We start from the raw sequence: 23,121 nt of genomic DNA on the forward strand, positions 1-23,121 counted from the left end.
TCCTCCTCTTCTTTTTTTGCTTTTCTTTGGAAATCTTGTCTTCGCCAATCCTCCATTTTCCCATTTGATTCTTCCCTACTTCGTATCCTTTTGGATTCTGTTTCCTCAGTATATCTCAGATGCTTCTCTTTTTCTGTTCCTGTTGCGTTAAAGTAGACTTATTGATGCTTTCTTGGACTATTGTAGTTGGCCTCCTAGCAAGTTCTTACTGCCTTTACTTTCTTCCCCTGCTCTAAGCAATCCTTCATATTTACTGCCAGATTACTCTTCCTTCTAAATACAAATAATGCTATCATTGTTCTGCTCAAAATCCATCAGTACTTCCCTATTTCTTACTAAATGAAGTTCAGCTTCTATATCCTGATAGTCAAGCCCTCCAACCACCTATCTTTCCTTTCTATCATATTGTTGTTTCCTTTCTTATAATCGAAGCTCCAATCAAACTGAATTTCTTCTCTCTCCTCCCCCCCATTGATATTTGATGTTTTTCTGTTTCTGAGCTTTTGTTAATACTATTTTTTCCACCTATTCTCTCACTGTCACTTTTCTTGTTGTAATCCTACCCATTTGGCAGTAGAAAAGAAATAGTACTTTGGAGTTTAGAGAAGGCCATAGCGACCTCAGGTGTCAGACCAGAGTAGTACCATGCATGATTTCATAGAAATGGAAATCATTCAGAAAGTATGAAATAAAATACATTAATTGCTTTCTACGTTAAGATATCTAAATGATGTAAATACAATCTTTAAAATTTGTGATTAATGCCATATGTCCATATTATGGGTTATATTGGGAGGAGGGAAGAGACTTATTGTTTTCCTTAAGTTATTTTAACTTAAAATCAATAGTGGTTTAAAATTTTTCCAGGACAGCTCACTAAAAGAAGATATCTACAGAAAGGAACACAATCAAGATGTATAAGGAAATGCCATAGTTAGATTTAAATTTTTTGATGTGCTTTCTACTCAGAGAATCTTGTTCTAAGTTCTTAGATTTAAAAGAAAAAACTTTGTCATTGGATTAAACACATACATTTTAGCTTTGCAATTTCATTTATTATACCCTTACTATGCCATTGGTTGTTCAATCATTTCCAGAGATTATTTTTTCTGTTTCCGGGCTTTTGTTAATGCTATTTTTTCCACCTATTCTCTTACTGTAACTTTTCCTGTTGTAATCCTACCCATTTGGCAGTAGAAAAGAAAGAGTACTTGGGAGTTTAGAGAGGGCTATAGCGATCTCAGGTGTCAGACCAGAGATAGTTTTCATGAGCCCAATTAGGGTTTTCTTGGCAAAGGTACTTGACTGATTTGCTATTTTCTTCTAAAGTTCAGTTTATAAATGAGAAAACTGAAGTTAAACAAGGTTAAGTTTAAGGACTTGTGCAAGATATCATAGTTATATGAGGCCAGATTTAAACTCAGTAAGATGAGTCTTCCTGACTCCACATCTGGCACTATTCAGTATACCACCTAGTTGCCCAAATATTTGCCAGATACCAAGAGAGAGCTGATGGGAGATAACCTTAGAAGCAGTCAGGAGAACTGGGGAAAGTCCTCCAGAAGTTGGAATTTGACCTAAATCTTGAAGAAGAGCCAGGGATTCTAGGAGGCCGAAATGTGGAGGGGGAGAACATTCTAGGCAGTACAAAAGCACGAGCACAAAATGTAGGTTAACAAAGACAACAAGGAATCAGTATGGCTAGACTATAAAGTGAGGAATAATGTAGGCAAGATTGGAAAGTTAAGAAAGGCCCAGGTTGTAAAGGATACAAAATTCTCTTTTTTCCCTTCTTCCTCCTCAAAAAAGGGGAGTTTTATATGATCATAGGTAAGAAGGAATCACTAGAGTTTTTTAGGCTGAAGACATGGTCATACCTACACAGGAAAAAAGCATTTTGCCAAGTAGTAGAGAATAAGGGAAGGGACAGAACTTGAAGCAGGGAAGTTGAGAATAGTGAAGACAGGAAATTATACAAAAGATAGAAAAAAGAGAGTGATGGAAATTAAATAAGAATTCTAAAAATTAAAAGGCAGTTTAATAAAGCATAAAGGCAGAAAAGATAAGACTTCTGGCAAATCATTAGTGTAACGTTTATATACTTGTATGCTGAGTAGAGCTATGTAATATTGGCCAAAACTTTATTAACAGGTTATTTTAAATTCAGTAACGTCTTGTTTGGGTTAGTACAATCAGCATTTGATTGTGTTTAATGTAGGAATAAAACATTCCGATTAAATTTTGTTTTAAGGGTTTAAAGTACACAATGATCTGTCCTCTCTGGCAGATTTAACTTGGAAGGAAACAAAATGCATTTTAACTAATCTGATTTGTGACTAATATACTTGTTCTGAAGAAAGAAAAATACTTAGATTATGAGTCTTTCTTACTTTGTAAGAATTAGTAAAGTTTTCGCTATCTGACTTTGGATTGAAGGATCATACATAGATCTAGAACTGATCTAGTTTGCCATATAAGACCCCTTCATTTTACAGTTAGGGAAATTGAGATCTAAAAAAGAGAAATTAATTGTCCGAGTATATACACATACACAACAATTCTTGTAGCTAATCATTTCCAGTGTATCATGCTATAAAGGCAGAATATAAAGTATAATGTGTAATATACATACCTTTATACCAATTGCACTTCAAAATCTTCAGTTAAACTAAAAGTATTTGGCATATTTTTATAAGAGTCAAGTAAACTAACCATTTATTTCTAACTCCAAAGTTAAATGATCCTTTAAGCAAGTTAATCTCCTTTAACTCTTGAGACCTGATAAAAAGTCAAGATGGTGTTTCAGGTTGTGTTTGACCACAACTACTATCCTGTTCTTTTTTAAGTTACAAGTCATTCTTCTCTCTCATTTTCTACATAAATTAAAAAACAAAATAAAAGATTTGAACAGGGGAGCCTTCAGAATTTTTTTGGTCTTACTCTAGACTTACCCTAGAAAAAGAAACAAAACTTTAGGGTTTCTTATCTCTGGAAAAGGACATTACAAGACTCCAGTAATAGGATGTAAGACTAATAGGGAATCTAAATTTAGTAAGTAGGAATAGTAATCCTATAATACCCATTATGAAATTCAATATAATCTGTTATTTATAGCTCTGAGGTGTGTATGAGTGTGTGCACACAAGTGTGCTATATATATTCAGAAGTATAAATATCAAATGTAAAAGGACAAAGATTGGGAGACACCAGATTTTAAAATGTCATAGAATTTAAGGGCAAAGAATGGTAGGAAATTAACAATAGAGAGGGTAAAACTATCATAGCATAGAGGTTATCAAACTCTTTGATCTTAGGACCATTCTATACGCTTAAGAATTATTCCAAAGAACTTTTAATTATATGGATTACAATTTGGGACATAGTAAAAAGGTTAAATATTATCATCATCATGGTGATGATGTTAAAGTCATCTGTTGATGTCTACTATATTAAAAACTAAAATGACAAAATTTTAAAATATTAACAATAACTTTATTGCATCTTGAGATAACATTTTTATGAAAATAGCTGCATTTTCTATAATAAATTTCATGAAAAGAGTGGTATTTTACATATTTTAGCAAGTTTCTTTAATGTTTTGCTTAATAGAAGATGACTGGGTTCTCATAGCTGCTTCTACATTCAGTTTGTTATCATTTATTCACTATTAAGTGCTTATTATGTGCCAGGCAGGAAAGTGGCACACAGTGGTTAAAAGTATTGGGCTTGAAATTAGGAAGACCTGAAGTCATATCAGGCTCAGATCCTCACTAGTTATTTGGCTCTGTAATTTAACCTTTATCTGCCTCCACTTCTTCAACTGTAAAGGATAGTCTCTATCTCCCAGGGTTGTTGTAAGAAGCAAATAAGATCGAAGTTATGAAATACTTAGCATATAGTAAGTAGGCTTTGTTAATAATTGTTTTCTCTCTAGGGAACACTCTTGATTTTCTGGACTTTATTCTGCCACAAAAACAACTTCACTCTGGAAGTTCGACATACTTCTGGATTTCTCACTTTGGAAATATTCCTCCCCAACATGACCTTTTTTTAACTGGCATTGGGTTAGGAATCCAAAGACCTGCATTCAAAGAACAGCCCTGCCATTTACAATCTAGATGACTTTGGAGAAGACACTTTTACTTCTTTAGATCTATGAAATATTTAAGAGCTAACTAAATCTTTGATATAAATCATTAATCAATACTTTGTAGTTAGTTTAGATTACTGATTTGCTTTTTTTTTTTTTTTTTTTTTTGTAAATTGGGCCAAAGTTTCCATTAAGTGTGAGGATGTACTTGGCTTTTTGAAGCCAAAACATCTTCACAATCCAATATATGCTGTTTGATAGCTGTGTAACCTGGATATAATTATTTTGCTTCCGTGAGCCTGTTTCCATATCTTATATAAGATGTAATACTTACAGTAGCTACAGATAGCTTTTTTTTTTTTTTTTTTTTGGCTGAGGCAATTGGGGTAAAGTGACTTGCCCACCAGAGTCACACAGATAGGAAGTGCTAAGTGGCTGAGACCAGATTTGAACTCAGATCTTCTTGACTTAAGGGCTGGTGCTCTATTTACTGCACTATCTAGCTGCCCCTCAGATAGCTATTTTAAATATGGTGTTTTATAAATCTTAAAGTGCCTTGGGTAAATATTTCTATATAACTAATTCTTTTTTTTGGTTTGGTACAGAAGAACCCACATATTCCACATCAACATTACAACAAGTTTCTTTAAATGTCTATATTTTTCTTTAGTTACATTTTTAACTAAGATGCCAAACCAGCTCACTTAATAGCTACCCCGTCTTAACAAGATAAAGTAAAAACAGTACATTAAAATTATAACTGGACTGACGCTATTAAAACAATAGATTATGCCTTCTCAACAAAAGAGATAACACAGATAGCCAAGATTAATAAAGGATAAAAATTCTTTCATCAAGAACACCTGACAAAAAGAATTAAGTGCATAAAAATTGGGAATAAATTTCTTAAACTTTAAGGAAATTATTTCACACCTTTAAAAACATCAAAATTGATATATGGGTAAGATTCACTTATGAAGAGGAGCTTGACATATAAATAAGAAACTACAGTAATAATCCCTAGAACAAATTCATGGGATCAATTAAAGATTTAAAGCTGTAATGGGTCTTTAAAGTAAGTTTGGTCTTTTCATGTTATGGATGAAGAAACTGAGGCCCTGAAAAGGTTAAATGATTTGTTCAAACTTCAATCAGTGGTAAATATCAGATGGAATTCCAACTCAGATCCTCCAACTCTAGAACCCTTTTACATTGTACCATAATTTGATTATGTCAAGTAAAGTAGTACTGACTACTTACTTATGACTTCACACATGTATTAACTTCAGAATAATGCACAACATTGTCGTATCTTCAAATATCCTTTTCCCCCAATTTATAAAGAATATTAATAAAATGTATTTTTATGTCATTACATTTGTTTATTCATATGTATTTTCTCCTTTGTGAATTTTTTAATTTCTCCTCTAATTTAAAGCTTTAAAATGCTTCAACTTTACAACTGTACAATGCTTTATCACTTTTAGAACGTTTTCTTTAGAGTAATTAGTCAACTAGAGAGTATTGGTATTAATCACCTCGTTTTTAAGATGAGAAAAATGAGTTTTAGGTTAATGACTTGGCCATTGTCACATAGCGCACAGCAAAGCAAAACATTAGACCAAAATTTCCTTGTGTTAGGTCCATTGTTCTTTATATTGCCCCATTAAACAATGATACTTCTGAAATTAAAGTTAAATTTTTCTGTTAAATGTCTGATTTGCCATATTTTATCAACTCAATCTTTGATTATATTTAGGCAGTATTTATGTATTTTTGTCTGCCCTTTAGAGTTCAGTAAATATATTGTATCATCATCTAATAATTATTTTGCCTATTAAATTATTTCATTACTTGGGTCTCATGCCTTGTTGACTTCCATAAGAATTGTGAGATTTTAAAATTAAAAATGTCTTTTCATATATTTTTGTCCTTCCCTGTATCATTCAACATATTTAACATTCCTATTCTGGTGTCATTTCTTCAGAATTATCTATTTTTAAGAAACTGTACCCTGATTGGAGGAATATTCAGTGCTTATGGTTGGGCCATTTAAAAAATTGGGCCAAATTTTTAAAATGGCAATAATACCAAAGTTAAACTTTTAATGCTATATCAATTAAATTGCTGAGGGAATGCTTTATGGAACTGATAAAATAACAACAGTTCGTTTGGAAAAACAAAAGATTGTGGGATTTTAGTGGAAGTAATAAAAAGAAGGAAGGAAGAATGGAGGGAGGGATAGCACTTGCAGATCTCAAACTATAAAGTATAGTCATCAGAACCATCTGGTGTTGATTAAAAAAAAATAGAAAGCCATATCAGTGAAACACATTTGACTGGGGAAAGTCAGAATAATTAAACTCACAGCCCAGCATTCAGTTTTGTGGTAGAAAAGAATTAGAAACAAATCAGTTGGGGAATGGCTTAACAAACTGTTGTATTTGTATATAATGCAATGTTATCATGTTATGTAAGAAATAATAAATATGATGACTGCTGAGATTTATATGAACCAGTTGCAGAGTGAAGTAAGCAGAGCAAAAAGAGCAGTAAACTGAGTGAAAACAATGTAAATGTGCAATTTACAAAAATACAAATCGAAAAACCCAACCACATACACAGAAATCAAAAGTGAATGATGCAAAATTATAAAAGATAAGTATGATTCAAAAGAGAGGGATATGAAAAACCATCCCTTACCAGAAATGGGAGGAAGTCCATAGTTGGGCCTATTTGCAGATTTTGTTATTTTATTTTCTTTTTTTGCTGAGGCAATTGGGGTTAAGTGACTTGCCCCGGGTCACACAGCTAGGAAGGGTTAAGTGTCTGAGGTCACATTTGAACTCTGGTCCTCCCGACTTAAGGATTGGTGCTCTAACCACTGTGCAGCCTAGCTACCCCCCAGATTTTTTTTTTTTTTTTTGCTCCACTATTTGTGCTGAATTTTTTTTTCATATTTCTTTTAAAAATATATTTCTTATATGAGATAGCTCTCTAGGGGGTTACTGGGGAAAAGGATATTGAGGGTGAACTATAGTTATGTAAAATAATAATAACAATAAAAGCTTAATGAAAATAAAAACTAAAACCAAAAGAAATATAAGGACTTAAATTAATTTCTAAGATAGATTTCATTGCTAAAATTACTTTTCTGTTAAAAATATTACTGTCCTGGAAGTAACAGCATGGCCATTCATATTTGAGTTCTTATTTTTAAATGTTCAGAAAAAGTAGTTCCTAAATCAAGATTACTTGTGGTTCTTGTTTCTTTAGTTAATGCAGTTAAATACGTTTACTCAGCAATCAAAAAAAAAATCAGTTTGCTTGTTTTCCAGTGTCCATACCACATTTATACACTTCAGTAAATGTATTTAACTTTAAAATTAGTCCATTCCTAGTTTTTCCAATCATCAGAACCTTGTTCAAACATTGTGTCAGTTGGGCAATTGTTAAATAGCCTTAACAGCACTTTTTTGTTTGATCAAGTTGAAAAGATGCTAGCAATACAACATTTACCATGTACTAAATAGTGTTCAGACTGTCCCTCCCATTTTCTTTTTTTTTTTTTTAAGCTAGACTGCAAAAAGTGCTTTGTCATTTTTCTAAGGAAAACATATTTGCAGAGCCAACAGTAGTAACCTAATGTTAGATAAGGTCGTGGATATGCCTAAGTTTTGTTTACTATTTTATATATTTTGTTGGCACTCTAAAGTTGTGAAATTATTTATCTTTTGAGGCCATAAATGAACCATAGTATATTCAACTATAATAATATAATTCAAATTTTATTTTAATTTTAGAGCTATATATTTTGCAGCCTATTCCAATTGCAAGGAAAAAATGAACAATGTATTTGATCCTGATTCTACCCAGGTTCACATGATCTCAGCTGCAATGGCAGGTAAGGATCTGTAACTTTATTTTTTTTAATTGATTATAGAGCCCTAATATTCAGTGAATTATGATGAATATAAATTGGAAAAGTTAAAATAATTTATCTATTTTGCTTTGATTCAGATAGTTATAGATTTTTACATTAACTGATGAACAATATTTAGTGGCATATAAATGCTTTTTTTTTTTTTTTTTGAATGAGAGATTTGGAGAAATTTGATCAAGTTAGACTAATAGTAAATATTTATATTGTCTTATTATAGTGTCATATTGAACACTTGAAAGTCAATTTTACATATGTTTTTAAACCCAACTAGCAGTGACATTATAAAACTGTGTAGCTAAATTCATTCTTCTGTCCTCCTTGATTTTTATTTGTTAGCATATTTTTCCCCCTATGCTGCATGTTTTGGTTTCTGCCTGAAATGTGCCGGCAGTTCTTGGTAAAGTATTAATTTGTCCTGTGCTTAAATGCTGCAATTTTTTTTTTTGTTTGTTCTATTTCCTAGTAACTGAGATTGAATAACAAAAATTGTCTGTGAATGTGTTCATAGGGTGAATTATGGGAATCAATTTTAAACATTTTATTTAGGACCTGAGTAGCATTTTTTTAATAAAGCATAAATTCTTTGTACATGCTTTGCATAAAAATGTTTCCAGGAATTTCTCCAACCCTAACTACTTAGTTAAAATGTTGAGAATGATAGCTTTTACTGTTAGAGTAATTGATATTTCTGAGTCTCTGCAACCACATTGTCTAACAGATGGGCCTTAAATGCTTGGTTTGAAATCAGTCCCAGTTCTGAAACAACTTGTCACTATGCTTGGTAAACAGCCAATGTCTCTCAACTGCCCTTAGGATGAGATTTTATGTATTAATACTTTATCGCAGATAAATCAGTGTTGGGATGCTTCCAGGAAATTTTGAAGTAAACTTCTACAGAAGTTTACTTTTACAAACTGATTTTTTTTTTTATCAGTCAACCAGCAAGTGTTACTGAATGCCTCCTGTGTACTACTGTATCTGTTAACTGATATCTCACTTGTTTTTAAGCTAAAGATAGTTCCGTTTGTTTATTTTCGACCAAAATGCTAAGTACAGGATAAACAATTAGATCTTTTTACTAAGAAATTGAAAGTGAAACGCTCACTTAACTAAATTTTTGAATCAGAAGTCTCTGATTGTCATAAGTATATCATATTTTATCTTGCAGAATTTTTAATAATCATTGAATAATAGAAGTTTGGAGCTAGGAATCTTAAAAGATTATCATGTCCAATCCCCTCATTTTGCAGAATAAGAAACCTTGGAGTATTTGCTTAGTTTTATTTCACAAAACAAATTTCCTCATAGAATTGTGGAACTAACAAGGATTTTCGAAATCATGGAAGTCCATCACTGATAGATTAAAAAATATATATAAGGTTTATGTGTCAAATTCCTTGCTTTGTCAGTGGGAAGAGAATTTGGAACTCAAAAGTTTTAAAAACTAAAGTGAAAAATTGTTTTTATATGTAATTGTGATAATAGTAAAATCTTAAATCTTTTTTTTAATCTGTAAGATTAGAAATATTATTTATTTAACTCATATAACTAGTTAGTAGCCAAGATTGGAACCTAAGTCTTCATTCAGGATCCTTAAAAAAGAAAAGGCTAAATTTTTAGCCAAAAAAGCAGATTCTAACAGTGATAGAAATTAAACTGTTCGTATTCTCTTGAATATTTTAACACTTTGATACTCTAAAGCTATGTATGGAAACAACTTTTGTATGTTTTCTACTTGACAGTTTTGCTAGTATCTAACCAGCTTTTGAAGACTTTTCTAGTTTTATGAAAATATAAACAACAAGAAAAGAAAAATATCAAGTTGATCTTTAAAGGCCTTTTCCAGCTCTGAATATATGAGTCAATGATTATTAAAAATAAAAGGCCTTGAACACATAAGGGATAAAGGTAACTTTACTATGTATATAAAAGATCATTTATGATATGCTCCAACACAGAATTATGCCAAGATTATAGATTGTAGGCAGTTTTATTTATCTAAAATGCTTAACAATAGTGGAGTAATTTTTTTAGTTGATAAAAGTACTAGGTAAAATTTATTTTTTAAGTGTTATAAATATATTTAGCTGATTCCCTTTCTACTTCTTCTACCTTTACTTCTACCCCAAACAAACTAAGGTTTCAGAAATGTGTGGAGAATTAACTTATATTGCTTTAGACTTTATAACAAATTTTTTTTTATTACTTGTATTCTTTTTGCTCAGAGAATTTTAAAGTAATTTTGTATTTTCTCTGTTGACATTATTTGAAGTCAGAAAAATGAATTAGCTCTCATACCACAAATGTAGGTTCAAAATAACTTCTTATTGTAATGGCTTAGTACATTTGTTTCACATTACTAATAAAAAAAATTGTACAGTGATTACTTCATCCTTTTTCCTGGGCATGAACAGATGTTGATTCATTATCTGTCAGTGTTCTTTACAATGCTCTGCAATTTCCCATTGTGAGTTCCTTGATCCTTTTAATACATTAAGATGTTTATACTTGTTTTGGAGGTCATTTCATTGTGCACTCATTGTATTCTGAGACTACTACTATTTGTTTGCAGTTATGTTTTTCTGAGAATTGTGATTCTAGGGCTTCTTTACAGTTTTCATGAGCGTTAACATTGAGCTTTGCAGTTACATACTTAACCACATGATTGGTGAAAGTGAATGGCCCCATGCAGATTCATTAAGGTAGCTTTTTTTTTTCATTCTTGAAATGACCTAGTTCAGTATGCTCTAGATATTCTCCAAAAGCATTTAAAGTTCTATAAATATGAATGATTTTATGACTCAAAAGTGCTGGAAATAGATTGCTATGAGAGCCATTAAACAAATTATTGTAGCTACTCAAAAAATGCTAACCTTGTCACTTTAGCAATAGAAAATCTATTAAAAGTAATAATTGGTGGTATTGCCTGCAAGATTTTATTTAACAAAACTGTATTTAAGGCACTCTGTACTATATACTGGAATGCAAAGATGAAAGAAGATATTCTCCCTATCCTGAAGTTAATAATCTAATAGATGTTTATACACATAAGAAGTAACCATCTAGTGCCAAATTTTTTTAAGGTAAGGATTTAGCAAAACACCATGAATGCCTTTATTTATCTAGGTAATCTTTGCAATTATAATTCTTTTTGAATTGTATTTTTTTCACAAAATTTATCAGTATAACTTCTTAAATTTCCTTGGTTTTATGTTAAATTTTTTTCAACCAAATAGCTTATATAAAACAGATCTGATTTCTAATTTTTACTCAATTATTAAGTATGTTATAACATTGTGGGGAAAATTTCCAAACTTCTGAAGTTGAGACCTAAAAGTTTCTTGCTGTTTTTAAATATTTACATAGATTTCAGAAATAAAAGAACAGTTGAAGTAACACAAACTTTTATAGAAAAACTGTTCTTGTCTTAATTTCTAAAATTAACAGATATTCTGAGAGAGGGAGATAGATGCTAAACTTGATATCAAGAGGACTTAGGTTCAAGTTTTTCATCTGGCATATAAATTGTGTGAACATAAACAAGTTATTTAAACTTTCAGTGATCCCGGGTAACAATGTTTAAATCCGTAAGGTGGAAACAAGTTGCCTATCCACATTGGTACAGGAAAAGTCCTTACATTGATGAAATCACTGGTCCATATTCCTTCTTGCCTCCCCAAAAAAAGCATTTCTGTTATGTGTTCTCCTAGGTGCTGGGGAGACAGACATCTAAGGCAGTCTCTATCTTAAGAAATTTGTAATCTAATAGTCATTCAAATTAGAATATAAGAAGGAAAGATTTATCAGACTGCTCTGACATCAAATAAACTTAACTTTTCATACTACATAAAAACAGCTGACCAGAGGTATGATGTGATTGTTTCTTTGTTTTTATTTAAATATATATACATACACATTTCTCTACAGATAGTTTAGTAGAGAAGTTTTTAGTTTATAACTTTAGGACATTTTAAAATTTCTTTCAGTTTTTATATTCATGGCTCAAGAAAATAAAAGATAATTTTTATCTTCTACAGCCTCTTTTTGGTAATAAATTCAAATAGAAATTAATTTTTAATGTATAACCAATATGTAACTTTTTGAATCATCTGATATATCTAAGATATTACATATATAGTGACAGCCTTCTGCACAAAAGTCAAATGGTTTTCAAAGTATATTATTTCTGCTTCATTTAAGCAATGAACGATGTACTTAATATTTACTAAAATTAGATATTTTATCCAGAGTTTAATGGAATTTTTACATAAATTTTCTTAATTGTTGATGTCCATTCATTTGATTGGATCTATTTCTTATTGTGGATATATAGTAAGCCTTTCTTTTGCTTATATTTCCCTTCTCTGAATATATATGTAATAAAAATATAGGGGATTAAGGTTTGGACTACTGACTTCATCAGTATAGTGAATTCTCAAATGAGAAAACTTACTCTACTAGTGCAGATTGTCACCTCTGCAACTTGGAGTTTTTCAGGGTTGCCTAAAGCACTGAGAAATTAAATGACTTGCCCTGAGTCATAACAGCAAGTCTGTATCAGAGGAGATATTTGAACCTAGATTCTCTTGACTCTTGAGGCCAGCTCCAGAGCTGCCTCTATGGAGAATTTAAAAAGTAATCTAATACATTCCAAAAGTATATGTTTTCTTTTAATGAAGATTATGATGTAGAAATTCTAAGACATTCACAATTACTTTTTATTAGGGTCATTCATATTATGTAAACTAAAAAATTTATATCAAAATTAGTTTATATTAATAGAGTTCACCCTTTTTTTTTTTTTGAGATTTTCTGTTGATTTGCTAAGATTTCTGAAAGATTTATAAATCTATAGATTTCTACTAACAATGGATGGTCTCTTCGTAATAAAATCTTAATTGTCCCTCCAGAAAACACATTTCTTCTTATTCTTCCTTGACAAGGTTAACATTTTTTTGGTAAATTGCAGGTTCTTTTTCTTTTAGGTAAGTATTTAACATCTCTTAAGTGAACTGCTGCAGATGGCAGAAATTTCAGTACTCAGTGCATTTTTAAAAAATCTGTGGCCTGTTCTGATATTTTTCTTTTCTTTTTTTTTAAACTTTAAAAAAGTTAGATCTCACAGTAAATAATTCTCAAATCCTTTCCAATGGGATTCAATTTGTACACATGTATCTGATGGAGGTCACTGCTTGTTGTTATGATACAGAAAAGCCTGTGTCTATTTTAGGCATTTACTGTACATTTCTCCCGTGAAAAGAGTGAGATCCTGTCATCTCATGCTCCCCATCCGCAGGTCACTTCCTGTAGAAATATGGACTAACTTAAACCTCGTGAGTACTGAACTGAGCGTCTCTTGCAGCCTCTAGTATAAGAAACACACGTTTGGTTTTTAATAGTTATAGAATAAGTAGAATGAAGGCAAACATTTTTGTTTTCTAGACTTATATGTGCATTATCTGAGAATGTGTAAAATCAATCCACAATCATTTTGCAGTAGCTTTTCATTTCAATGAAATGTTGAAGGGAAGGATCCAGGTATCTTTCATTAGAAAGACAGTATAATATGATACCTTACTTGACCATTGCAGTTTTGATCCCCATTGGCAAAATTTAGGATGCCATTATATCAATACTTGAAAAATTTTTACACCGCAGTAATATTTAATTATTCAAGAGTAAAAGCAATGTGTTTTGATATATAGGTGATACTTGACTAATAGACTACTACTCTGGATATATTTTTTTTATCTTATGATTAAAATTTCCAAATCAAATGCAGGATAAGAATACCTTGGATCTTAGCTGTTTTATTTCTTAATTATTTGTTGAGAGTTGGAAGGAGTGTTGAGAAAAAAATTAACTTCTCATTAGTTTTCCCCCAATACATAATTACTTATTTTTACCCATGTGTAGGTTAACTGATCCAGACACAACACTAAAAATGCAGTGCTACAGGTATTTCTCACTTAATGAAATAGGTGTTTTCACTATAATTTGATGTAAATAACATTTTTCTTAGATTCTACCTTCTCCTTGATTTCCATTACAAAATCCATTTTATTGGAACTTTACAATATCAGTATTCATTATAGACCAAAATGCTTGATAAACCAAGTTGATTTATCTTAAATTCCCTCATTCAGTCGGATTTTGTGCCTGAAATTAAAAAGAGGATGTAGTTACCTCATATCACATTAGTGTTATGCTAAGGGTCTTTTGTGCTTAATTTATTAATAGTAATATTCTGTAGTCAGTAAGTCATAAAATAATAAGGCTTAAAAACCTTGTTGCATCAGAAACTACTTTAAAAATTCCTGACTCATATGTTATGCCAGAAGCTTTTGCACTTTGGTGAAGGCTTTTTTAAACAGTTTCCAACCACCTTAAACACACTCAGAACTCTTCATTCTAAGGTAATTTTTGTGTTTTAATTTTCTAAACATCTTAATCCAGTAATAGGCTTGGCCAGATAATTATGTAATCCTTGGACAGGAAACAATAATTCATAAAGCTCAGGACTGAAATTCATTTCTAATTTAGTATTAGAGACTCACCTTAATGTTTATTAGAATAGTTCTCCAAAAATTAACTAGTTTCCAGCAGTGATCTAAAAATCAGTAGATCTTGTCTGCATTGACCGTTATCTCCAACATGATGGTTATTAACTGATGGCTAGTGTCCTCATTAGGGGCTGTTCACAGATCAAGATGTTGTTTGTTGAGCGTGGCAAAGTGCTGATTGTTATGAGAGTTGGGCAGTCCACCTGACAGCAGCAGCAGGGACAGTATGGCAGCATGGGACTCCCCCACATTCCGTAAGTTTGGTGGGTGTTGTTCCTTAATTAATTTGTGACTTAACAAAATTCCCTAATTTTGGAATTGACATGAATTTCAGTTAGGTGAGAAATACCTATAGTTTGCTTCCTAACTTAAATTTACTGTTAGATAGAGGATATGTTTTATATCAGAAAGCTACCATTCTTTTTTAAAGATTAATTTGTTCTGAATAACAAAGGAAGGCAGAACATTGCAAAAGGAATAGCATTGAACTTAAAGAAGTAGAACTTTAGTTCAGATCCCAGCTGTCATTTAATCCCTGTGTGACTTTGGGCACATCTCTTTTTCTTCTCTGAGCCTTAGTCTTCTAAACTCTAAATGAAATGAGGGGGGTTGGAATTGATGACCTCTAAGGTCCCTTCCAGTTCCACATCTATTAATAACACCATACTGATTTTTTTTCAATGTTTATTTTAACTCCACACCCTCTATTTACAAAATTTTGTGTCTTAGAACACTATTAGTGGTAGAAGCTTGGATATACAAATCACATTTTTAGAAATAGACTATAATTTGCATTGTTTGATATTTTTTTTAATTGTGCTGATAGGCCCTAGCAAAATATTTCAACTTAGCCTGTTTTCAAATAACTGCATTTATATAGAAACAGGATGTGAGAGGGAAAGTATTTTATTTTGAAACAATGATAAGAAAATTTTTTGTGATGCAAGGGGTCCCAATTTTTATATAAAGCCTCAAAAAAAAATGTAACAACATTTAATTTTTTAAGAGCAATTCTTAAAAGCCATAATGAGCAATGCATCATGCTTTGTTCGTGTATGCTGCTTAGCGGTTTTAAACTAACAAACCTTTGATTTTGCTGTTTAGACATTTAGTTATGCAAAATAAATAAATGAGGAAATGATTAATCATTAACTTAGGATGAAATTGGAAAAGGTACTGGTTTCCAAATCTTGCTTCAAAATATAATTCTGGGGTGTTTAGTTAGTCTTTTTCACATAGGAAAATGGGATTCAGAAGAGGAAAAAACTGAAACATTGATAATTACAGTTAATAAAATGTTTAAATGGGAATGATTGTTTCATATTTTATCTTCTCTTTCCTTTTTTACTAAGATTATTTTTATTAAAAATTTCCCATTTGTAATAAAAAGAAATATTCCTGGCAACTCCTCAAACACTTAAAAATAAATATTTTTAATATCAACTTGTCTTTCTAGAGTCATTAATCCCATTTTAATTGTATGCATATGTATTTGAAGACTAAAAAAATACTAGGGTTACCCCAAATACTTTTTTAAGTACTTAAAAATAAGTACTAAAAAGGTATTAAAAATAAAAAACTGAAGAATATGCAATCTATACCAAATCGTTTTAATAATATTATGTATGTCACTGAACAGTTTTTTTCTTACCCCTCACCCAACAACTTTTTCCTATCTGTTAAATAGAATAACCTTTTGAATAGTCTTTAGTTATGTTTACAGTGTTTCTTAAAAGAGTGTCTTGGAAATAAACTTAACTGGTTATTTGGTATCATGGGGAAGAGAGGACTGTTTGAATTCACCTTTTTTTTAAATTGGTCAAACTATTTTACATATTATAGACATAAACATGCTAATTTTGAAAGCTAAAAATATTTATATATTTTTCAGAACACTGCCTACCTACAGTTTTATGTTGTAATACTTAAGTATATTACAGCACAAATCTTATGAAGGACTTTCTTTAGCTAGTAAGTGGTACTATACTATTAAAACAGTTAAGATCCTTGATAATTTTTGCAAATGGGTATTCTAATATTTTACTTAAATTAAATCTTTTTGAAGAAAAATGGCAAACAATTCAGTGAAATTCTGTAGCTAAATTTTGTTCTTCATATGTACATCAAAATTCTGTTTTGCACAGCTATGAACTATGCTTTGTAGGTGCCCTTTCATAGTACTTGTGTTTCACAAACCCCTTTCCTACTTTTTGGGAAAGTATCAAATAATAATGTATATAGATACATACATACACACACACATACACAGATCCAGTGTGTAGCATCACAGATTGCTATTTACTGCCTAGCAGCTCATTCCACACAGAAATCTGACCCCCTTAATGTTCATGTTAGTTAGTATATAGGATTATAACTTAAAGTTAACTATAATGGTTAACTTTATCCTGAGTTTCTTTTTTCATTGGTTGCAGAAGTGAGAGAAAAGCACTGATTTTTGTGGGTATGTCTTTAAGCAGATGAAAAAATACATTTGATATATTAACCTTAACATAAAGCACAGTAGTTGGTATAAATAGTAAATAACTTATTTTACCATTATTTTAACAATATTAATATTTGTATGCTTACACATGTATTCATGAAGCCAATCAATAGTCCTTCCTTTTGGAAGCCCTAGTGAAATACTGAAATATTGGCAATTATTTGAGAGTTAATGTAGTGTAGCTATCATAGAGATAGTAATTTATGTATTTATCTGAACTTTAGTAGCATCTGTTCAGTTTGCATGCTTTTTAAATTCCAGACTAAATTTCAAATAGAATGTTTTTTAAATAGGTAAAAATTGTAGTTTTTTTTTTTTTTAATTTAGTAGAAATTGATTCCTGAATGAATTTCAGTTTAGAAAATAGAAGGTACTCTCAGAGCTTTTTAGATCAGGAGAAGAATTTATATGCATTTATATTTTACCTTTTAAAGGGACTTATTTAGATAAGATCTGAATTGGAAAAATGTATTCATAAAAAATAAATTATAAAAGAATAAAAGAAAAAGTTTTAAAATAGTTATTTAAAGAATAGTCTCCATCAGCAAAAAAGTTACTGTGTATGTATTACAGGGTTTTTAAAAATTCATATTAATTTTAGTGTTTTTTATTGTTGCAAGGACTAATTTTAACACATTTATTTAGGTTTTACTGCAATTACGATGACCAACCCCATTTGGCTCATAAAAACTCGGTTACAGCTTGATGCAAGGTATGTATTCATTAAAAAATAAATTAATTGAAATCATTTTTCAGTTTGATTATTATCTAGTTTTATATAAAAGTCAGTAGAAAAATGGAGAGAGCCAAATAAAAATTAATTTTAAAGGCATTTAAGAAGTCGTTCTATGTCTTATTTACCCTCTTTGTCAATTTTATAGATTTGCTTACAGTTAACACAAAATGAGAGGTAATTGCTGATTTTTTTTTTTTTTTTGGATAACAATTGAAACTAAGAAGACAGAACTTCATAGGGAGAAATAAATGTATAATCTTATATTTAGATTTGGAAAATCAGCCACCCAAGTATAAGGGTAGACAAGAAGATAGTTCAACAGGTTGTGTTTTGTTTTATTTTATTTTTTAAAACTAAACAGAACCTATTCCTATATTCCTAAACAGAACCTATTTTATTCAATTCAAAGTTCAGTGAGTCACACAGTGTGATATGACAGCTAACAAGGCTAACTAATCTGAGTAAAAAAACATACTACCAGAGTTGGGCGGAGCATATCTGAAGCATTGTTTTTACTTCTAGTTGACAGTGAGGAAGCTGATCAGTGAAGCTGATCAGTGATTTGAATGAAACAAGCAATGGATTTGGAATGAAAGGATCTGAGTACCAAGCCCAACTCTGCCTCTTCTTGTATGACTCTGAGCAAGATACTTATCTTTTCTGGGTTTCAGTTCCCTCATTCATAAAAAGAAGAGATTGGAATAAAAGACCTAACATCCCTTCCAGCTCCCAAGTGATGATTCTTAGATCTCTAAGGTCCCTTTCAATTCTGATTCTGTGTGTGAAAAATAGTTAAAGAATAGTTGGCCAAGAAACAAGAGGTCTCAAGATGTAAATATGATTAATGCTTTTTAGCTCCAGAGGACAGAAATTAGGACCAAGGACAGGAAGTTACAGAGATGCAATTTCATTTTAATATTTGAAATTTTTTCTAACAAATTAGAATTATCCAAGAGAAGAAATGGATTTCTTTGTGAGAAGCAGTTAGTTTTTACAGAAAAGCTAGATGATCTGCTAGAAATGTTGATTAGATAAGATGTTACAGTAGTCAGTTTGTATATTTCTTTCCAGCTTAAATTCCCCTAGTATAATAGGAGCCTGTTAAAGTGCTTCCTTATTCTACCTCTTCTGATAGAAGATAAAATTGGACATGGACCCAGAAAGGATTTGGTAAATATTTGTTCATAACTCATCATTGCCTTCTTCTAGTTCTTCTAGTCACTGACTTGACCAAAGAGTCAAAAACCAAATGGTTTTCTCTCCTATATGTTCCTAATAATAATTGCAGAACAGGGGAAAAGTTCATTGCTTTTGCCATTTTGGTAGCAATAATTTGCTTAGGGCTACAGCAGGTGTGTGGGCAAGTAGAAGAATATGGTTGCTACTTCCATTGCACTGGTAGCACTTTTCTTTTTCATTCCCAAAAGAGTAATTAAATAAGAGAAAAGGCACTTGTGAATCAGAGTTGTCCAGAAGAACAGGACAATTTTAAAATGGAGTTTGTAATGGATTGATAACATACCAATACAAACTACTTCCAAAAGCAACTTCCCTTTGCTTCAATAAAGGAAATATTAATCTATTAAAGGAGGAAAAGTCTTATAGAAGAAATTCTGATTTCCTTTATTGTAAACCATTAAAAATATTTAATTTAGGATTATTTGGAAAAATATTTAATCTCAGCATTCCTGCTATAGCTGATTAAGAGATAATTCAAATCCCTATACTTTCACCAAGTATCATCTAGCTTTACCCACAACTCTTCACTCCACTGCCTTCTATTACTGGCCTCTGATGGCTCTATAAATTCCTAATTTCTCCCTTTCTACTAACCATGTCATTCCTTCATAGTTTTTATAATCTAACTACAACAGGGTCATACAAGTAAAAATAGATAAGTAAAATTATCTATATAATATGATATATATTATAGCCAATATAGCTGCACTTCATGATCTAGCCTTCCTGGAGCATCTCAGTAATCTTCACACCATAGCCCTCCATCTCCTTTTCATTTTTTAATGGGATAGTCATACAAGAGAAGTTAGTACCAAAGTTATGGTCTGTATTACAGCTCTTATTCATTATCTTGCTCCCCAAAGCCTGCCCTGCCCTGAACCTCCTTTGAGGTGAAAGTCAACAAAGTTCACAACCTTGCCATCCTAGACTCTAAACTTTCTAACTCCACATAACCAGTCATTTGCCAAACAGAGATTCTACCTAAATAACATCTCACTTCTTTTCATTCACACAACCTTACTCAAACCTTTTGCCTCAACTATTGTAGTAGGCCGGCCCCTATTTGGTGTCCTACCACAAGTTTATTTCTTCCTTCCAAAACACTTTCCACACAAAGTTGAGAAGTGATTTTCCATCCCCATTTTGCAGATAAATAAACTAAGCTTGGAAAAGTAAAAGGACATTTAGAAAGAGGCAACTATTAAATTTATAGTGAATAATCTATTTTTCTAAGTGACCTTCCAGATTTTTTTGACCAATCTAAAATAAAGCAAACTAACACTTCCTAAATCCCATTCATTTTGAAGAAAAAGGTGTGAATGTTTCCTTATTATAATCTCTGTTTAAATTATTTTTAATTTTATCTGTAATTTTAATGTAATACCACATTGCTGAAATCAAGGAGAGTTCAGAACAGAAAACCTTCCTAAGATCACGCTTTTTGATTGTTTTAGTCTTTTTTCTTCTGTTAACAAAATTTCCCTCTCCCTCTTAGCTCTCTTTATCATTCAAAAAAAAAAAAAAAGAAAGAAAGAAAGAAAGAAAGAAAGAAAGAATAAATTCTCACATGGGTTATAGCTAAAAATAAATCCCTACATTTTGAGTCCATCACCTCTCTTTCATTAGGTGTGGATAGCATACTTCATCATTAGTTTTTTGGAATATTGGTTGGTTATCGCATTAAATCAGTTTTTTGAGTCTTTGAAAAGTATTTGTCTTTTCAGTGTTATATAAATTGTTCTGATTTTTCACTCTGAATCAGCTGGTACAAATCTTAAGAAGTTTCTCTGAAACTGTGACTTCATTTCTTACATACAGTAGTGTTCTGTTTTATTCATATACCACCATTTGTTCAAATATCCCTCAATTGATGGGTATCCCCCGTAGCTTTCTAATTGTTACCATATAAAGAGCTACAATAAGTACTTTTTAAGTAATAAGTCCTTTTTCTCTTAAAAATTTCTTTACTTGAAAAGATGTCTTTCTTTGGTCCCTTTGGGACAAAAGCCTAGTAGCGGTATTGCTAGATATTGCACACACAGTTTAATTTTTTTTAGATATGGTTCCAAATTGCTTTCTGAAATGGATAAATTCACAGCTCCCCCAGCCATGCCTGTTTTTTCTTAGCAACTTCCATTTAAAATTAAAATTCCTCTTCAACAACTGATTCACATAAGTCCTTTCTGTTAACAAACTACCACCTCCAGTTAGACAGCAAAGAATTTAAAAGTAATAGTCCTTAAGTACAAGTCTAACTTATTCTTCCCCACAAAGTAACTCCAGTGGTTCCCTGTTGACTTGAGGATGAAATATTCTTCCATCTTTATCTCATCCTTTTTCAAAATTATTTTTTCAATAAATATCTTTTGTTATACATTTGTTGCTGAGGCAGACAGGTGAGAGATGGTCCAGCAAGTAATATGGTGTCAGATCGTAGAATGTGCAGAGGGGAATAAAATATAAGAAAGATAGGAAGGCAGTAAGGGACAAGATTATGAGAACAGGATTTTCTCTTTTATCCTGGAATATTTATAGGCAACCACTGAAACTTGTGGAGCACGTGAGGGGTCTGCAGTGTGACATTGTTAGAATTTCACTTGGGGCAGCTTATTGGAGGATAAGGACACACTCTAGAAAGTTATCACTAGTATTGTAACTGTGAATGTGGAACCAGGAGGCTATGTACTGAGAGTTATTTTGAGGGTAGAAACAATAAGACTTGGCAGCAAGTTTGTGTGGAATGTATGAATGGAATAAGTTAAGGATACTGAGATTATGGCCATGGATAACTGGGAGGATGATGATGCTCTCAACTGTAATAAGGGAATTTAGAAGTGACTAAATTAGAGTCTAAAGTCCATTTAAACCTGGAGGAATAAGTGATATTTTTGACCATGTGGAGTTTGAAATGTCTAGAGGACATCCCAGTTTGAGATTTTCAAAAGATTACTGGAAATGCAAAACTAGTTCAATAGAAAGAGTAGGACTGGATATATAAAACTGAAATTTTTTTGCTTAGAAAATGATCATTGAACCTCTAAGAGCCAATGAAATCATCAAATGAGATAATATTAAGCAAAAAGAAAAGTCTCAAGATGGAATGTTGCAACATCAGTGAAGAACCTGCAAAAGAGCCTGAGAGGTAGTTGACTCAGTTGAATAAGAAAATATAGAGAACAGAGATTATCCTGAGGAGGAAATGATCAACAGTGTCTTGTATTGCCAAGATCATGAAGAATAAAGACTGAGAGATGGTATATGTGAAATACATACACAAAAGAACATAGACAACTTGAAGCATCTAACTTCTTCTTCAAGGCCCAGTTGAAATCTTACTTCCTTTTAGATTCCCTAACTTTCCTAGGCCTCAGTAAATTTATCTCCTCTTAAATCCTTGTGGTATTCAACCTGTACCACACATTTGGAACATGGATGCTAACTCGTCTGATTATCTTTTTGTAAATCTTTGTCTCATTTCCTCAAATTATAAGTTCTTTGACAGTCAGGATTCATAACTTACTTTATTTTGTCCCTTTTAGAAGTACTGAGTTTTATTCTTTACAAAGTAGATACTTAACATTTTATTGATAAAGGTGTACTATAAGGGATGCTAGAATAATTATTTTTTTAAGATATTACAATAAAAGAAATCCATGGAGTTTAAGAAGAGTTAAGCTTGGGCGGGGGGGGGGGGGGGGCAGCTAGTTGATACAGTGTATAGAGCACCCTTGAATTCAGAAGGAATCTGAGTTCAACTCCACTTAACCCCAATTGTCCTCTTCCTCCCCCCCAAAAAAAAGTTAACTATGAAAGATTTCTTGAATAAGCCAAATTTAACAATAAAGATCTATTTTGTAAAGGAAGCCAGGGGAGAATGTTTTTACATAGGTACTGCGTGTGTAATGAGCAACAATTACTATTTACATATTCTTAAATACAGGCGAATTCACCATAACATTAATGTATGGGCATAGAGTGTATCTGTTTCATCTTATGTAAAAGGGAGCTTAATCTAATAATTTCTTTAAAGATATGAGCGAGACACAT

The 23,121-nt window shown here is 31.5% G+C and overlaps 1 protein-coding gene across 1 annotated transcript in view; it reads left to right on the plus strand.

Moving 5' to 3' along the window:
* Window positions 1-23,121, plus strand: part of SLC25A36 (solute carrier family 25 member 36) — a 41,354-nt gene that overhangs the window by 12,485 nt on the left and 5,748 nt on the right. Inside the window, exons 4-5 of the mRNA XM_051985651.1 lie at window positions 7,894-7,994; window positions 17,745-17,811. Coding sequence (XP_051841611.1) covers window positions 7,894-7,994; window positions 17,745-17,811 — 168 coding nt within the window. The remainder of the gene's footprint in view (window positions 1-7,893; window positions 7,995-17,744; window positions 17,812-23,121) is intronic.

This window comes from Antechinus flavipes, chromosome 3, assembly GCF_016432865.1.
Source record: "Antechinus flavipes isolate AdamAnt ecotype Samford, QLD, Australia chromosome 3, AdamAnt_v2, whole genome shotgun sequence".
NCBI lineage: Eukaryota > Metazoa > Chordata > Mammalia > Dasyuromorphia > Dasyuridae > Antechinus > Antechinus flavipes.